The 17,662-nt window shown below is 44.5% G+C and overlaps 1 protein-coding gene across 1 annotated transcript; it reads left to right on the forward strand.

The window, feature by feature from the left end:
- Window positions 1–3,673: 3,673 nt before the first annotated feature.
- Window positions 3,674–16,355, forward strand: SRP68 (signal recognition particle 68). The gene is made up of 15 exons (XM_059828297.1): window positions 3,674–3,740; window positions 4,309–4,422; window positions 5,408–5,603; window positions 6,398–6,480; window positions 6,712–6,821; window positions 7,175–7,257; window positions 7,502–7,642; window positions 11,038–11,136; window positions 11,455–11,519; window positions 11,831–11,990; window positions 12,692–12,786; window positions 13,030–13,159; window positions 13,593–13,668; window positions 14,510–14,562; window positions 15,032–16,355. Exons 2-15 carry the CDS (start codon window positions 4,361–4,363, stop codon window positions 15,257–15,259), a joined length of 1,581 nt encoding a protein of 526 aa, XP_059684280.1. The 5' UTR covers window positions 3,674–3,740; window positions 4,309–4,360; the 3' UTR covers window positions 15,260–16,355.
- Window positions 16,356–17,662: the final 1,307 nt, after the last annotated feature.

Here is a 17,662-nt window from a genome sequence, read left to right on the forward strand (position 1 = left end):
ACTTGGGTTTTCTTTTTCCCCTTTGAGCTTTCATGTCCACAAGAGGGAAGGAGAGCTTTGAAATCAGAAGTAAGAGGTCATAGCTGAGCCCTCTGAAGGGGAGAGGAGCAAAAATTGCTGCTTGTGGTAGTGTGGCAGCAGCAAACTGCAGGCAGCCTCGCTGGTCCCAAAGGCAGGCAGAGCCCTGGGCTGGCAGGGACGGGTCTGGGGGGGCTGAGCCCAGCGGGAGCAGCTATTGGAGCAGCTTGTAATGCTCAGTGTTAATGGCTGTGTTTGCGTAAATATCGAGGACAGTAGATATTCAGAAAACAGCTCGGTGTTTGTCCCTAAAGAGGTAGCTCTAAGCTTGCTGCAAATATTTAAACCCATTGTGCAGGAGGACTTGGTCTTAACTGCTTCCCTTGGGTTTACACCTTTAAGTAGCTGCAGGGAAGTGCTCCTGGATCTGGGTATCTTTGGGGCTTTTAAATAACGAGAGAAGGTCTCTTCTTTTGCCAGGTATATAATCAGACGGGTAAGGGTGCTCCCTGCCACCCTACACGTGCTGTGGCTGGAGGTGGGAGATTTTGGCTAGTGCTTGGCCTGGGGTGGTTTAACTCACTCTCCTAAAGGGCTGCCCAGACCAGCACGCTCCAAGGCGTCCCAGGAAGGTGCGAAGGGAAGGAGAGGCTTCCCCGGGACTGCCGCAGCAGCACGGACGCCCCTGCACCGGCCAGCTACAGCATCGCCCCACGGGGACCGCTCCCGCAGTGTCCGACATGTCACTACTCCCAGAAACGAGCACCTGGGGGGGGGGGTTGAGGACCAGGGTGGCTACGTCTGCCTTTGCCCCCCAGCAGCCTGGTGCGAGCCATCTCGGCTGAGGCACCGGCCGTGGTTTGCAAGGCCTCCCGGCTTCCCAGGGCTGTGGCCGAGCCTGCAGCCACAGACACGTCCTCAGTCCTCCCCCGTGGTGCTTTGGTTAATGGCAGTGCAGCCGCTCGCTCGAGCCTCCTCCGCTCGGTTCGGTCAGCTCACAGCGGTGAAAACTCCAGAGCCAGCCCTGCAGAGCAGCTTTTCATTAGGGTCTCCAAACCTACACCCCAAAATCACATTATTTTACTAGGAGAGACGCGGTTTCACGGAGTTTCAGCTGCCCGGCCTGTGCCGAGCGGGCAGAGCCAGGCCTTCAGCCAGGGCTTGAGCGGGGATACGGGGAGGCCTGGGGGGTCAGCCCCGGCGTGGATGAGGGCGGCAAGGACAGGAGGGCCCGACCCACCCGCGGGGGGTGTATCCAAATCCTGCGTGAGCACCCAGTGCCGGGTGGGGACCCCGACCCGCACCCCCGGACTCCCACTCCCGGGGGTCAGCCCCGCTCCGGGTCCTCCCCTATCCCGTCTGCCCCCGCGGCGGCCGCGCTCGCCATGGCCTCAGCGCGCGCCCCTCCTCTCCCGGCCCATGATGCAGCGCGGCGGTGGCGGCCCGGGCGCAAGATGGCGGCGGAGCGGCAGGGCGCAGGCGGCGGCCGCGGCGGGGCGGGAGGCGGCGGCAGCGGCGGCGGCGCGGAGGAGAACAAGGAGAACGAGAGGCCGGCGGGGCCGCAGGCCGGCAGCCTCGGCGACAGCCTGGGCCTGGAGAGCATCCTGCGCCGCGGCGGTGGCGGCGGGGGGACGTGGCAGGCCCGGCCCCGTGGGCGGCGGGGAGACGTGGCGGCCGCTGTGGGCAGCGCGGGGGCTCGCAGGCCGCGGGCGGGCGGGCAGGACCGACTCTGCTTCCCCGCGGGAGAGGGCCGGGCGGGGCGGCGGAGGCTCTCCCGCCCCTGTGCAGGGGCGGCGTGTCCGCCCAGGCCGCAGTGACCCGTGCCTCAGGCGGGAAGCCGGGCTGCGGAGCCCGAGGGTCGGGGCCCCGGACGTGCCAGGCGATGCTGGCGTGAGAGAGTGTCGGTGCGGCGGCCTGGGCTAAGCCGGAGGCACCCACGCCGTCCGTGGCGATGAGGGTTTGATTTGGATGGAGTCGGGGAGTCCGCTTTGCACCTCCGTATGGTGGATTTATTCTTTACCTTTGCAGCTTCTCCTTCCGAACCGCGTGACAGTTGTCGTCAGCCTTCAAAGCAGAACTCTGCGCTAGGCTGCGTGCTTTAGATAAGAGCAGGCTGTCAGTAATCTTCTGGTAGTAATATTAATGCTTGAAGCGGGCAATAGTGGATGAAATAAATCTAACAGGTATGCTGAGATGGCAGACCAGCTCCTCTAGATTTAGCAGTTTTAAATTGTGATGTGGCATGTAAAGCTCGTGGCATTTTTGTACGTGAAACTTTCATGTGAAACTAGTCCAGCTGCACAGCTGTGATAAAGCTGAGTTTTGTCATCTGGGTGAGAGGAAAACTTAAGTGAAATAAGGTTGCAGTTTTCCGTTTAGCATATGGCAGGTGTTGTAAAGTCAGTACCTGTAGAGTAAGACGGAGACATAGTAATTGCCCTGGTAATGTTAGGAATACCTAACTCAGTGAAAAAGTAAATAAAATAGGGGATATGAATTCAGTGAGTAACTGCACTAAACGCTAAAACATGATCTGGAAAAAATCTTAGGTAGACAGTGAGGACGAGGAGTGCTATGTTGAGGCATTGCGTTTTGACTTGTTTGTTCCACAAATGCAGGCTAATTCAGTGTAATAACTATCGATGTAGGTTTTTAATACTTAAAACTAAAGAGACTTTCTTTTAGGGGTAATTCTGAGAAAACACTTAGAGGTCTGCCATTTCAAACTTGAAAAGTCTGATGCTTTCTTTAATTATATTGATGTCATCATCGTATAGTCTAGAGATTTCTTGTTTATTATAGAGATTTTCTTTCACTAAATAAAAACTGCCTTGTAAACTGAATTTCATCAGTAAATTTACTGGAATACAGCGTGATTTTGTTTGGTAGCATCACCGAGTGAATAAAATAAATAGAGCATGCACAGAAATCAGCAAATATGCTGAAAAGTGCATAGACTGGATGGAAATCGTGGAGTGATGCTATCGCAAGTCACAGGCCAGTGCATTATGTCACGGAGTATTTGTTACAGTACTATGCAGTAAAACTAGAAATGTGTTGAAAAATTGAGTAGAAAATAAGCCCCTTGAATACTTCCCAAAAGCTCTTTTTATGAGGTTCTCGGTATTCAGAAAGCAGTTTGTTTGCGGAAGCTGTGTTGGAAAGGCAGCAGTGATTCTGCTCAGTGTACTTATGGCCTTTTCCTGAGAGAGGGGATGTTTAAGAGCAGGAAAGCTTCTCTATTTCAGTCTTGCCAACAAAACTGTGTCACGGGTGTGACTGGGGAGGCGGTGTAGCATAGCTAGGGCAGTCAGTTATATTTGCCTAGATGCATCTGTTGGCATAGTTTGTTATCCTGAAACAAGCTCTAGTAACAGCAAGACTCTTGTGGTTGTCTGTAAGAGGAGGTGCTTGTGGTCCGTCTTAGTCCTGGTCTTGATGACAGTCATAAAGCTCTGAAGTAAGCGGTGGAGTCATGAGGTCTTTTAGGACCATCAGTTCTCTCAGCTGTGTGTTTTTAGGAGGTTTCTGGGTGCCCCTCTGTTCAAAGTGCATTTGCTTTATGGAACCTATAGAGTTCCCTTCCTTTATTTTGGGCTGGAACAAAGAACTAGTAACAGACCATACTGTCAGTCTGCCTTAACGCAAATCGCAGTCCTTCAGATTGTGAAGGAGTCTCAGCAGCAGCACGGTTTACGACATGGAGACTTCCAGAGGTACAGGTTAGTAAACAGTGTGGATGTCTTGGAGTTACTAGTGTGACTTGGCTTACTTCATTTAAAATGTAAACCCACTGTAGCAGGCAACAAAAACGACCTGCCAAGTAAATACCCCTTGACGGGTTGCTTCCTGTGAAGCAATGTACTCTTTTTTTCATTAGCACCTGTAATGTGCTGTGACTGTTCCATTTAGGAGGATACAGACTGGCTCGTGTTTCTCCATTGCTCTTTAAGAGCTTGTTTGTTAACACCTTACTGATAATCACTATACTTTTCCAGAACTGAGTTTTCAATAAACATACATAAAGCAATTAGACAGTAAGGAGAACATCATTCTGATTTTTTCAAGATCAGGAAAGATTACGTGTCGTCTTGCCTTGTATTCTATTAACCACTGGTTTACAGGTAGTTTCTGAACTACCTACCCTTTACCGTATGTCATATATGGAGTTCTTAGTTGTTAAAAAGTTGCCTGTCATAGCCTTTAGTCCTTTTTTTCTGGTTGGAGAGAGCAGTAAACAGAAACAAAGTTGTTCTTTGGCCAAACTCACTGTGGTCGTCTTTTCTTTAGGGGTTATTGCTCCCGTAGGCTAAGGCGGCTCCGAAAAACTCTCAACTTCAAGATGGGAAACAGGCACAAGTTCACTGGGAAGAAAGTAACTGAAGAGATTCTCTCAGACAACAGGTACAGTCACTGGATGGAATCGAGCATTCAGTGTATTAGTGAATAGTTTCTTTCATTTCATTTTCATGTGGGGGTGGTGAAAAACTGTTCTGTACAATATACTTAGAAATGTTTCTTTTCAGAGATGTGTGTTGTTGATACTAATAAAAGGTGAAAGTTCAGGCTGCAGCGCAGGGGAAGAGACACTGCTCAGATCCTGCTTCATCATGTGAACAAGTGGGAGAAGAGGGAGCAGCAACAGCCAGTTCCTTCTCTTCCCTCATAGTTGCTAAAATGGGTTCTTTCCATAATCAGTAAATTACTTTGCTGTTAAGGAGGAAATGCTTATTCAGATTTGTTGCAAGGTAGCCATGTGAGTGCTGATAACGTAAATAGTGTAGCCAGCAAGGTGGTGGTTGGAGACATAATCCCTTCCCTTTGAACGGAAGTATCAGGTTGCAAGTTTTACTTAGGTTTTCAAAATTTGGCAGACTGCTCGTATGATAGAATATGCGGAGAATAGCCAGGATCTTGGGTGCGTTTCCTGGCTTTTAGAAACACTTGAAATGTCTGCTGTCTTGTCTTTTCTTGTGGGGAAAATAACCCATGATGCTATCTTCACCTGTATCGTTAAGAAGCCAGATGCATTATAGCATTATCTGGTGGGAAAACAAACATGTTTACCCATACTGAACCAGTTCGAACGGCGACCTAAAATCATAGATCCCTTGTCTTTGCAGTGTCTGTGGTGCTACAGAGTGATACCAAATTCTCTTCCTCAGTTGAGTAATTACATTCCTGTAGTGAGAAATACAGTAGAAAACAGTTAGGAATAACATGACTTTGTGTGCTTAGAATGTTAAGAAATAAAATCATCTACCTCTTATTAACCAAGCTGAGCTTTTGTTACCAAACTTTGCACATCACATGGCAAAGAACTAGTGGTGATGTGGTAATACTTGTTTGAATGTCATAATTTTTTCATTAATCTTCCTCTGCCCCGCAGGTATTTGCTGTTGATTCTGATGGATGCAGAGAGAGCCTGGAGTTATGCCATGCAGCTGAAACAGGAAGCAAACACAGAGCCTCGCAAACGATTTCACTTGCTGTCTCGCCTGCGCAAAGCTGTGAAACATGCTGAGGAGCTGGAGCGACTGTGTGAAAGTAACCGAGTGGATGCCAAAACAAAGCTGGAAGCTCAGGTAACCACTAGTATTTTGATTTTGTTTTACAGCAAAAGCTGAATAAGAAACCTTTGGATTTTGGGTGAAGAGATTATTCTCATCTAGCAGTAGAAAATCAAAATTGACTGATTCTCGAACTGGATAATGTCTCTCTTTGAATAGTTTGGGCTTACTGTTAATGCAGTTGCCAGAATTGCAGAATTAACCAGTAGCACCAGCCAAGATGAGGACCTGGTGTTTAGAAGTTGATTAAGTGTTTCAAATGATTGTCCTTGCTTCGAAGAACAGTTCGTTTAATAAAAGTAGAAAGAATTGAGAGAGACTAAGATGATGCAACACAGCCTAAGAAACTATACTTATCTGTTGAGTTACCTATTTGTTAAATGCCCTCAAGTAGCCACCTGGAACACAAGCCTGTGGCTTCGGTTCCTGGAACACAGAAAGCAACTGTGTTGTGATACCAGCCTCTTTGAACGAGGGGCTGCAGTGGCACTCAGTTAATTTAAACTGCCATTTTGTAGTTTATTGCTGGAAAAAAAATGTTTTGTGACATCAGTGGGCCATGTTGATTGCATAACAAGCAAGAAACATCTTTGCTTTCATCTTAGAAATGTAGCAATGTCAGTTAAAAGAAAAAGTGCTGGGTAGCTCATACCCCATAATCCAAATCAGTTGTCTTCCATGGGAAGACGAAATGAAAAGGGCAAGGCTTAATCACTTACTGTAGGCGTCGCAGCAGCCTTCATGCTAAAGGTTGTACAAACCGGGCTGTCGGTCTTGGGGAAATTAACTTGCCCTTGCGCTGTCTGCAGGCATACATGGCTTACCTCACAGGAATGCTTCGTTTTGAACACCAGGAGTGGAAGGCAGCAATGGAGGCTTTCAACAAATGCAAGTGAGTTCTCCCACTTCACCAGCTTCACTTAGTAAATAGTTTTGGGTCACTCTACTAAGTTTATATACTGTATGTACAGCAACTCTGAGTTGTTTAGTTAATTGTGCACTTCACTGGGAGGCACTACTGAAGAAGTAGCATCCTCCGGAGTAGAGACATAAACTCTTCCCTTAAGATAGCCTCTCACAAAACGACATATACTGCAGTTTTAATATTTATTCTTTGCTGTAGAACCATATATGAAAAACTGGCCAATGCTTTCACAGAAGAACAAGCTGTACTGTATAATCAGCGTGTGGAAGAGATCTCACCCAACATTCGCTACTGTGCCTATAACATTGGTAAGGAAGTGGGGGGGGTACCTAATCTCCAGCAAAGAGCAAGGCTTGTTCACAGGAAAGGAATATTGACTTGATAGTTAAATACTTGTCTAAGTGACATTGGAGTGGGTCTGTAATATTTTGGGCAAATTTTGCACACATTCTGGGTCAGTTTAGCAGTGGAGAAATATACTTACTTTGCAACAGTGCATGTGGTTGTGTGTAAAAAGACAAAATACCAGTTTGCAGTAGTTTGCAAATTTATCCCCTTTGTCCCCAAATTGCCAGTATAAAATCTGTTGATCAGCTTTTCTGTATTAAAATAATCTGTGAACTCGGGTGGAAACATGATCTTGATTTATTAATTCTCTTAGGTGACCAGTCTGCTATGAATGAGTTGATGCAGATGAGGCTGAGGTCTGGTGGCACTGAAGGTCTTCTTGCAGAAAAGCTGGAGGTAACTTATTTGTATGCTTCAAGTTGAAACATTCATTATCACTCTGAGCATAAATATTGCTGCAGCACACTGTTCAAGAGCCAAAACATATCAGAAGAGAGCAAGCAAGCCTGGGCTCTGTGGGAAACCACACTTTCCTGAAAAGCCCTTTGATTTCAAAATAGTCAAGTCTAATGTGAATTTGAAAGGTTCAATGTTGGATACCTTAAAGTTCAAGATCACAAGATCAGTCCGTTCTTTACAGGCGCTGATTACCCAAACTCGAGCAAAGCAGGCAGCCACGATGAGCGAGGTGGAGTGGAGAGGAAGAACTGTTCCGGTGAAGATAGACAAAGTGAGGATCTTCTTGCTGGGCCTGGCTGACAACGAAGCAGCGATTGTTCAGGTAACCCAGAAGCCATCTCTGGTGCTGGTGTTCTCACTGTCCTCTTTCCTTCAGTGTGCAAGATAATACAGGATACCTGGACTAAAAGCTTTTAAATAATCTTTTTCTCAAGCTTGCGGTTGGAAGGCTAAAAGTAAAAGTGGGAATATTGACTGTAACCCAGAGCTGAAGTGTCAGTTGGGGATAGCTCCCACAGTCTAAGTGGTAGTTTGGGAGTTCTGTTCTGAGTATTACTGCTCTTTTGAACACTCTGTTCTGCCCAGAAGTGCTACCTTTCAGTGGCAGAGTGATAATCATTATTATTTGTACTCTGTTCTGCCCAGAAGTGCTACCTTTCAGTGGCAGGGTGATAACCATTATTATTTGTAAGTCACTTGGAAGTGAAGGTTACAATTTTCAGAGTAACTGGTTTTGAATTACTGTTCTCATTTCTTTAAGTATCTTGCTCAAATGCTGCAACTTCAAAGCAACCAAAAAAAAAAATGTATCAATCACCTTTTTTCAGCAACAAAAAGCAATTTGCCAGGTGAAGCAGGTGCTATGAGATTTATAGCGTTCTCTTCTTGACTTATGCAAATCCTCAAAAGCAGGAAGAGGATTACTAGATGTCAGGTTGTAAATTAATTTCAAACGTAACAGTTCTGAAACACTTGCAGTGGCACACACTATGCATGTCTTTAGTATTGCAGCCAACTTTTCCATATGGAGCTTTTTCCTTGGAAATGGTGTCCAGGTGGTGTATTCTTCTATCCGATGGCTGCAGACAGCAACCTTGCCATTTGAAAAGGCAGTGAAAGGGTCTTTAGTAACAATTGTTGCTGATAAAGATGGGCTTTTTGCAGCATCAAAAAACATTTATCACCAGGACAATAATGACAATAAATGAAAACCCTAAAAAGGTATAAAGGAAGCGGGCAAGAGCAGGAGATAGAAGATAGCATCAGTAGGATAAACAGGATATGGCTGGGTAGGAAATGTTAGCGTTACCAGTTTTGTCATAATGTTATGAATTGTGTGTTGCTGAATTTATTTTTTTGTAGGTAGTACATTAGTGTGGCCAGCAGGTGGAAGTGCAGCTTGGAGTTCAATGTTCCCTCACTTAATTTCCATGCTGCCAGGCTAGCAGTTGGACCTTTGCAGTTTAGTTGCCTTCTTTGTTCCTTAAAGCTGTGGCAGAACAGTGATCTGAATTTCTTTACATCTTGCTTTGTGTTCCTTGGAAGCTCTGACTAAACAGAGGGTTTTGTGGTACCGGATCACAACTAGTAATGATGAGAGCTGAGCGCCCAGCAGCAGTATTTACATTCCCAGAGGGCTAAAACTTGGCCTTTTGAAAGCAGTTCTGCAGTTGCTGTGGCAGCTGTGATGAGCAGTCCAGCTTCAGCTAAATGTGTTGTGGTGGTTCCTGGCATCTTTGGCACCTTTCTGCTAGTCTTCACTAAGTTGAAACCCTAACATAACAGCAGTGCTCTTCAGCGTTTGATTCGAAGCAAACACAAATGTGTTTTTTGTGTAAAAATGGAGATTCTCAGCACAATTGTATCATTGCCTTCAGTGTCTTATTGGTAACGGGAGAAACAGAACAAATAAGCCAAACTGACATACAAATCCAAATTTAAAATCACTTACGTCAGCCCTTTTGTAGACTTGAATGCCTGTGACTCCAATGGCCCGTTGACTCCAACCAGGTAGAAGTGAGAAGGCTAAAGGGTAGAGTGATGGAAGTGCGCTCCTATCTGGTATTACCTCAAGGATTGTGTGGTCATCTCTGGTAACTAGGACTGTAGCAAAAATGGGTGGTAATAACTTTCAGAGATGATACACAATGTTTTAGAACAAATGAAAAATTAGAAGTGAGCACTACTAGACTTTCAGAAGTGGGTTCAGTGGGATCGGTTCCCTGGATCCCTTTAAGACTGAACCTGTGCTGTTCTATCAGGGCATTTGAATCACAAGCTGTAGCACTGGTATCTCAGTTTTATGATCTGGTATCTCCCAAATCGGAACATACGTGTATTTATGCATAGAATCGGTTTAACCTTACGAGTTTTTGCTTAGAAAGGAAAGCCATTGTTTCACTGCACGGCCCAGCCCTTTCCCTGTTTGTGCCTGACTGATGATTTAGCTATGTCTGTTTTCATTTTTGTGCATAGAGTGAAATTGCTGTGCTCCTCTGGGTGAGGTTGAGAATGCTGTCAGACTTGTCTCTGGTTATTCTCAGTAGTTAGTCCCACCTTAAAAATTCTTGCAGCAAATCTCAAAAAAAAAAACAACAAACCAAACCCCAAAAAACCACCTTCATCTCAGGTCAAAATACCTGAGGCTTTGTGAGGGAGTAAAAATAACCTTCCTTAATGGGTTTGCAAACCTGAAAAGAGGAGAGGCAGAGACTGTAGAGCTCTACTGAAGATAAACAAGCAAGCATGTTTTTAGATGTTTTTTTATTCATTTGGACAGTTGCAAATTTGTTGCATCGATGTTCATCTTATGCTGTTACATGATGTGGAAGTGACATAACACAGTGCTGATACACTTTAATCCCTCCTTCGATTGCTAAGGTTGAGGTTTGTTTCTGGGCAGTTTTCTCTTGCTGAATCAGAAAGGGTCTTGCGATCCCCATTAGGTTACTTTCTTGGTCACCTGAATGGAAGTTGAGGTTGGTTTTAGGTGCGTTGTTTAATTGGGTATATGATATGCCAGTCCATTAGGCAGAGGTCAGGCTTCAACTTGTTTTTTAAAAGTTGTTTTCAAATTTTGATTTTGGGGCAGAAGGCCAAAAGCTGCTTCATTTTTTTTGACAAAACTTGTGACAGCAGAAAAGCACTCAGTCACTCCTGCTACTAAAATACAGGGTTACTGTAAAAATGCTTCAAACAAGCAAATTATTGCTGCAGTGAGCATTACTAGAGTGGGAGTGTAGAAAAGATAATCATCTACGTGTTCTTACCACATGAGAAGAGTTAAATCAGCATAACAAGAACAGTCTACATTGGTATTTTGCCAGTTCAGTAATGCTCAGTTCTTCTTCTGTTGCTGGGCCTTTCCCACAGTGCAGTCCAACCTCAGCTGTTCTCGGAGCAATGTGGGTGCCATCCTGGAAGGGAAGGGAGCTGCTGGGGAGGCAGCTGTTGCAGGGATGAGGCAATCAGAGCTGTGCGTGCTAGGCCTTCAGTGCTGCGAAATTCTCAGCACTGACCACGTTCCCCACAATTTCTGGCAGTTTGACCCCTAGAACGTACTGTGGACAGGTACAGATCGGAGTTCTAGCTACCCGTGGATCTTAAAGCCATAACTGGGGAGAAACTTTGTTTAATCTCCTCGGTTAAGTCTTGCATCATGGGATGCAATATACAAAAATTTCTAATAGATATGTTTTAACTTTCCTTCGTTCTTAGGCAGAAAATGAGGAGACAAAGGAACGTTTGTTTGAATCCTTACTCAGTGAGTGTAGAGATGCCATTCAGGCTGTTCGGGAAGATCTGAAACCAGACCAGGTAAGCAGCAAACATCAGTGTTTCTACTTTCAACAACATAGCACTTCTTTGGGACTGATTTATTATTGTTAAACTTGCTTAACAGTAAAAGTGGCTGGGGTTTCTTTAATAAAAGGCTGCAAAAGAGCCTGTCACCTTTGATTTTATTCTCTTCAAAACTGGAGAGGGTGAATAGCAATGTAAAAGCCCTCATGCTTTTGCCGGAAGTCTGTTATAACTTCCCTGGTTTACCGAAACCTTGACTTGTTTCTGATGTTTTCTTCCCTTTGCTGCAAGTTTTAAGTAAATCATGCAGTGTTTTGTCCTCAATTTCTGCAGAAGCAGCGGGAGCACTCTCTGGAAAATGATTCTGGGAGGGTGTCCAACATCCAGTACTTACACAGGTAAGAGGCAAACATTGCTGCCTGGACTAGTGTGAAGAAGTCATGTTCTTATGTCAAGATTTTATTTTTGTTTGGTTTTGTTTTACGGGTTTTTTGTTCTGGGCCTCTCAGATCTCAAAGGATGACTGTATGGTTAAGGATCTGATTCATGCAGCTTTGAAAACATTTTACTTAAGACTCTCGTGTTGACCTTTCAGATGTTTTTTCCCCTACTAGTATCGGCTTAGATGGGGGGGAGGAGTATTTTTCAGAACAAAGATTAATGTCTGAGTAGTTCTGACAGTCTGCTAATGATATTTTATCTTTTTTAGTTATTTGACTTACATCAAGCTGTCAACAGCCATCAAGCGTAATGAGAGCATGGCAAAGTCTTTGCAGAAGGCACTGCTGCAGCAGCAGCGGTCAGAAGAGGATGGCAAGCGCACACCACGGCCTCAGGACCTGATCCGTCTTTACGATATCATTTTGCAGGTAATGCTGGGAAAACAAATCTAACTCTTCATACTAACTGGAGAACTTTGGTACAAGAAGTTATTGTAGAAAATAGAGCAGTGCAAGTGACCTGCCTGTGAAGTCGGAAGAGCAACTGAGTACCTACAGTAATCTTGTTGAAGATGTTCAACATCTACATGAAACACAAAAAACTCCCTTCTAGTTGTGAACAGAAAATGCTGCTAGGATAGATGCCCTCGGTTGTACACTCTAATGCAGTTTTAAAATAGTTTTTCTGACTATTTTATGCAGCACCCTGGTAGCTGCCTTAGTTTCTGCTGGCCAGAGAAAGTAGCAGCTAAAAATACTTAAAATGTACTTGTTCTTCATAAGCAGTTTCTCAATTTCTCACATAACTTTTCAATTAACTGTGGGAGCCTGTGGCTGAAGCAGTTGTGAATAGGAAAGGAAAATGCCTTATGAAAGAATTACTTCATGTGAAATTGAGGAGTCTTTTGTCCTAATTCCTGTTTGTGTCAGGAAATCTGTCCTGAGGGCAGACTTGCACAAGTTTCAATGAGTGTCCTTCACAAGGTTAGCATACTGATAATTAGAAAACTGGAAACTATTTCCATGGGAGTGTACTGTTGACTTGTTAAAAGGGGCAGCTTTCTCTTACTCCAGCAGATTCCAGAGGAAAGCGACATCTGCATTTGTTACTCTGACTCTCTTTTGCACAGAACCTTGTGGAACTGACACAGCTTCCTGGCCTAGAAGAGGACAAGAACTTCCAAAAAGAGATTGGATTGAAGACACTTGTGTACAAAGCTTACAGGTGACTGAGAAACAGTCAGGTTTTCTTTAGCAGGCACTACATCTTCAAAGGTTATTATTCCAAGGCTCTGTGTGCTGTACAGGGCTTTAATGCAGTTTCCTCTGCCCTTTTGTGAAATGAATACGGGATGCTAAGGGGAAACTGGCCAGTGCTTCTTAATAATACCTTCTCTTATCAGTCATTTGAGTTAGCAAAAGGTATGGATGACAAACATTGTCAATGAGCCGCTCTTTACTGTTGCAGGTGTTTCTTCATTGCGCAGTCCTATGTCCTGGTAAAGAAATGGAGTGAAGCTCTTGTTTTGTATGAGAGAGTGCTGAAATATGCCCGCGAAGTTCAGTCAGGAGCTGGAGCTTATACAAACAGCTTGAAGGTAGGAGCCCAGTCCTCTGTGTAGAAGGGAGCTGAAGTTTATGAAGAAGCTCTGTCCCTGTATTTATTGTCAGTTAGGTGCCAGGCCATTGCAATTCAAGACTGATCTTTAAGTAGGGAGAAGAGTAATACAAGTGTGACTCCTTGGCACATTAGAGACTTTCTAGTGATGTGAAAATGCTTCAACTGGCCCCTTGCTTGTCAGTTGTAACTTGCTGTAACAACGCTGTAACAATTTATCGCGCTTTCTCACATCTGCAGTTTCCGTCACACTACTTCTGTAGTGCCTGAAGGACTGTACTGTAGCTTTTTCTCTTCTGGTAAGACTTATCAGCACTAGGACTTAATTTCTTAATTCTTACTTGGTCAGGTTTTACCTTTGCCCTAACTCTGGCACATTTCAGGCTCTCAAATAATTTTCTTTCATGACCTAGGAGCTGCCTGATGTTCAGGATCTGATCACTCAAGTCAATGCAGAGAAATACTCCTTGCAAGCAGCAGCTATATTAGGTGAGTTGCACAATTATACTAAAGCTCTAATGTCTCTTGAATAATGCCCCTGCAGCTATTTCATTCCTTTTATTTCATTTCTGAAGTTCCAAATGTTTTTCCACTTCACTTTGATCTATGTAGGCTCTGGAAATTTTTTTTTCCCCAGTTCTAGCTGCTTCTAGCTGTGTGTAGTGCAGATAGGCAACGAATGACTAGACATTTGGCATCTTGCTCCCTGCCCAGAGATGCGAAAACGTGTCATGAGGATGCGCACCTATTTTGGTAACCTGCACAGAACATTCTGTTTAGTGTGTTTTTTGCTGCAAACAAGTTGGCCTTACTCATCCCAGTTTTGCCTAGCTGGGAGAACTGCTGAGGAAGGGGAGAGCAGTGATGTTCTGCTTTTTGTCAGTGTCGACCAGGTTAGGGGAACTTTGGGGGGCTGGATGAACTTTGTAATTTCTTGGGCTGCTGTTTTTGCTGTGCCTGCTGCTGGAAACCCAAGATAAGTAATGGATTGCCTTCTCTTTTATTGCCTTGCTGGTGCTTTAACAGACCCCCCTGGGGTCTTCTCATCATCTGCTGCTTTGTGCTGAATTCAAAATCTGTGCTTCTTTCAGGAGCTTCTCACAACAATGTGAAGGAGAAGCTCTCCATCACTGGAGAGCTGTGTTGGCTGTAGATGAGTATGTGCGATCCTCTTAGTCTAGAAAGCAAGTTGATTCTACTGAAAATACTGTCTCTCGTATCCCAGAAAGCAAGGTTCATAGCTAAGCTTAGAGGACAGCTGACTCCTGAGATGGTCTTAATTTACACCAAGATCTAGCCTGTTATTCTTACCACTTCTTCAATTTTGCAGATGCAAATGATACTCATGAGACTGAGTCTCCATCTCAGGTCAAGGATGGCAAGGTAAGAGCTGAGAGCTCAGGTGAATTCTGCTAGTGTGCTTAATGAGTATTACTTTAACCTGTTAGCTGAGTGTCTCTTGCAACTCAAGAAATGTCATGTTGATTGGAGTTTGGTCATGGCTGGTGTTTTTCAGAGATTTTATTAGGTTTGTTTTCCATCTGCAAGTCCTAAAGGTGGCTGACAGGGAGGGGTTCCTTGGGTAGAAACTAGGCTGCTGCTTGCAGCTTATAGTGTGGCGTCTTCATTTTTTTAAATTTCGTTTTCTCCCTGCACATGGGAAGGTTTTCCAGAGATCCTGCAGCAGTGCTTTGACAGGGTTTTGAATAATTTCCAAGGGCCCCAGATGTCACACAAGGGAACTTCAGCTTCTGTTGTCTCAGTTGCCGTGTAATCCTCTTTGCTTGTTTGACCCTTGTCAGCTTTGATTGGACATGTGTCTGATTTGTGTTTCTGCATTGGTCTCTTTCAGCCACTCTCAGAACGGTTTGAGACGTTCTGTCTGGATCCTTCTCTTGTCAGCAAGCAAGTCAGCCTCGTCCACTTCCCTCCGGGCTTCCAGCCCATTCCATGCAAACCCTTGTTCTTTGACCTGGCCCTTAATCATGTTGCTTTCCCACCTCTGGAGGACAAGGTGGAGCAGAAGGCCAAGAGTGGCCTCACAGGATATATAAAGGGCATCTTTGGATTCAAAAGTTAACCAGGACCCCCTGAGGAACAGAGGTTTTATTCTGTATTGAAGGAAAAGCTCCAAGAGGTTCTAGGACACAAATATCTGCACCTGAAACCAACAGAGGGAGGTTTTACCATCTTCTTCCCTGTGTTCTGTGTATATGTCTGTGCACTTACATTCTCTCCCAGTGTATTAAAGACAAACAATCTATTCAGAAACATGTACACTATAAATAGCTGAAAATAATCTGGAGCACAGAGAAATTCCATTCTGCTCAGAGAAGTTGGAGCTTGCTTTGTGACCAGTGGCCTGTTCAGGGCGGGTACACGTCTACTTTCCATGGACCAGGGCATAGGCATAAGTTGATTCCTCTCCCCACCCCATTATTTGACACTATAATTCGGTATTTTGGTTTAGAAATCTGGGTGTGATGGGGAAACAGAGGCAAAAGTAGATGCAGAACTAAACCAGCGAGGTGAGGCTGTCTGCACAAAGGCTATGAAGCAGTAGCCAAGGGGGCTAACTTCTCTTCCCTTTTGACTCCCAGTCCTCACTGAGAAGCGTATATACTTATGTAAAGAGAAGTCTCTGTATTTTTTAAAAATGTGACATTCAGAAATGACAAAACAAGAGCCTCTTTCCTTCTCGATAAGGATGGCAAATACCTTACTAAATGTTAATGGTTACCCCAGGTGTGGTGGAGTATAACCTGAATTTGTACTCTGGGCCGATAGGATCCTTCTTTATCGATAACACGTTTTGTTAAATACCTAAATACAGTATAGAACCTATTCCTACAAGGCTTTTCCTGGGAAACTAGCTTCATGGGTGGCTTTAGAAATAGCTACTTGCTCTTTATGGGAAGTTGGGTCTCTCTGTGTTCGTTTTGTCTCTGATCTAAACCTTGCCTGAAAACAAGATGACCTTTTTCTGGAGTTCATCTGTTGCTTTTTTTCCTCATCCTCGGTCTCGGGAGTCGAGGAATAAGCAACAGGAGACCAGTAGGTTCTTGAGTGATAGATCTCTGTCATGTCAGACAGCTTTTTTTATAAAGCGCCCAGGTGCTGTGGTGGTAGGCACTTCAAAATGCGGGTAATTTCATAATCATGATCAATTAAACAGGAAAAAAGCCCACAGCACATGGGCAGAACTGTTGCTAAATAAAGCATTCAGAAGTTTCCACCAGCAATGTTTGGGTTTTCACTCGGTCTGTAGCTGGAAGCTGAAACAGCAGTTTGTTCTAGCTGCCTTAACTCTTCTGCGCCAGTTGTCTTGACTTCGCGTTGTTTCTCCGTTTTTAGGCATTGGAGTTAATAGGGGGTGGAAACAGAACTGTTTAAAATGATCGGATTGTTGTTGTCGTGGGAATTTTCCATGCAAGGTGCATGTCAGATGAATGGGGGGAATTCACAATTCCCATTATTTTAATATGAATGTTTGTTTCTTTGTTCCAAGTTGGTCTGATTTGTGAGTTCTCAAAGTACAAAGCAATTTTCAAGAGGACTCTGTGCTCAGAAGGAGGTAAGAGAAGGAGGAGGAACTTCTTGTTTGTGTTTAATTTTTGCAACATGGAAACAAAATGGGAATTTCTGGTAATTCCATTTGCCTCTCGATGCGCCGGGGGATTTTACAAGAGAAAGGGGAAGTGTAGAGCTGAAAGAAACATCGAACACTATTCATCAGGTGACAATTTCTAGAAAACATGGCCTTGAATGGCAGATTTCTCTTCCCCATAAAGCCTGTTTCCTTTTAGGCAAGGAAAGGTCACGCAATAACTGGCATAGGCTGATCTGCTTCATGGTACCTCCTTCTGTGTACATTAATCTGAGCTTCTCTCTCCTTTTCAGCTTTTATATCAAATCACTTTGAGAACTGTTCTCCTGTTTGGTTTGCACACCAAACTCCTTTTTGCTTTCCTACCACAAATCTATGTGGTGCCTGGATTGATTCCAGGGAAACTTGTACTGCGGCCACTTTCTAATTGGCTACTGTTACAAAAAGCTAAGAGCAATTGGTTTCATGTCAAACATCTTTTGACAGATAACTGATTAGTTGAACGCAGATAAGAAATCTGAAAACAATAAAGTTTTATTTCTGACTTCTGAGGCGTGTAGTTTATGTTGAGCATTGAGAACACCAAGCACTCTTTGCCTCCGAAGCATTCAGAGGATCAAGGTCACACCATCACCTGGGGCTACTTAACCCCTGGAGAATGGCCACTTAGTTCTGGAGGAAGATCTTCTGCCTGAAGGCTCAGATAACAGCGTGCACCACTCTCAGAGGTAACTTGGCTTATTTGTTTTCATGTAACGTTAACGGAAAGTGAGTAGAGTGGGCTTTTTAAGCAGCGTTGTGACTTAAGTAATGCGGAAAGCACTGATGAGGCACCAGGGAAAGATGTAAAAGGGGGAAAAAAAAAAAAGTAATACT

This window comes from Gavia stellata, chromosome 22, assembly GCF_030936135.1.
Source record: "Gavia stellata isolate bGavSte3 chromosome 22, bGavSte3.hap2, whole genome shotgun sequence".
In the NCBI taxonomy this organism is placed as follows: domain Eukaryota; kingdom Metazoa; phylum Chordata; class Aves; order Gaviiformes; family Gaviidae; genus Gavia; species Gavia stellata.

Bases quoted from the DNA above. Each gene is read 5' to 3' on its own strand.
- SRP68 (XM_059828297.1), top strand. From the start codon at position 4,361: ATGGGAAACAGGCACAAGTTCACTGGGAAGAAAGTAACTGAAGAGATT. The intron at 7,643-11,037 runs GTAACCCAGAAG...CTTCGTTCTTAG, and splicing joins ACGAAGCAGCGATTGTTCAG to GCAGAAAATGAGGAGACAAA. The intron at 14,563-15,031 runs GTAAGAGCTGAG...GGTCTCTTTCAG, and splicing joins CTCAGGTCAAGGATGGCAAG to CCACTCTCAGAACGGTTTGA.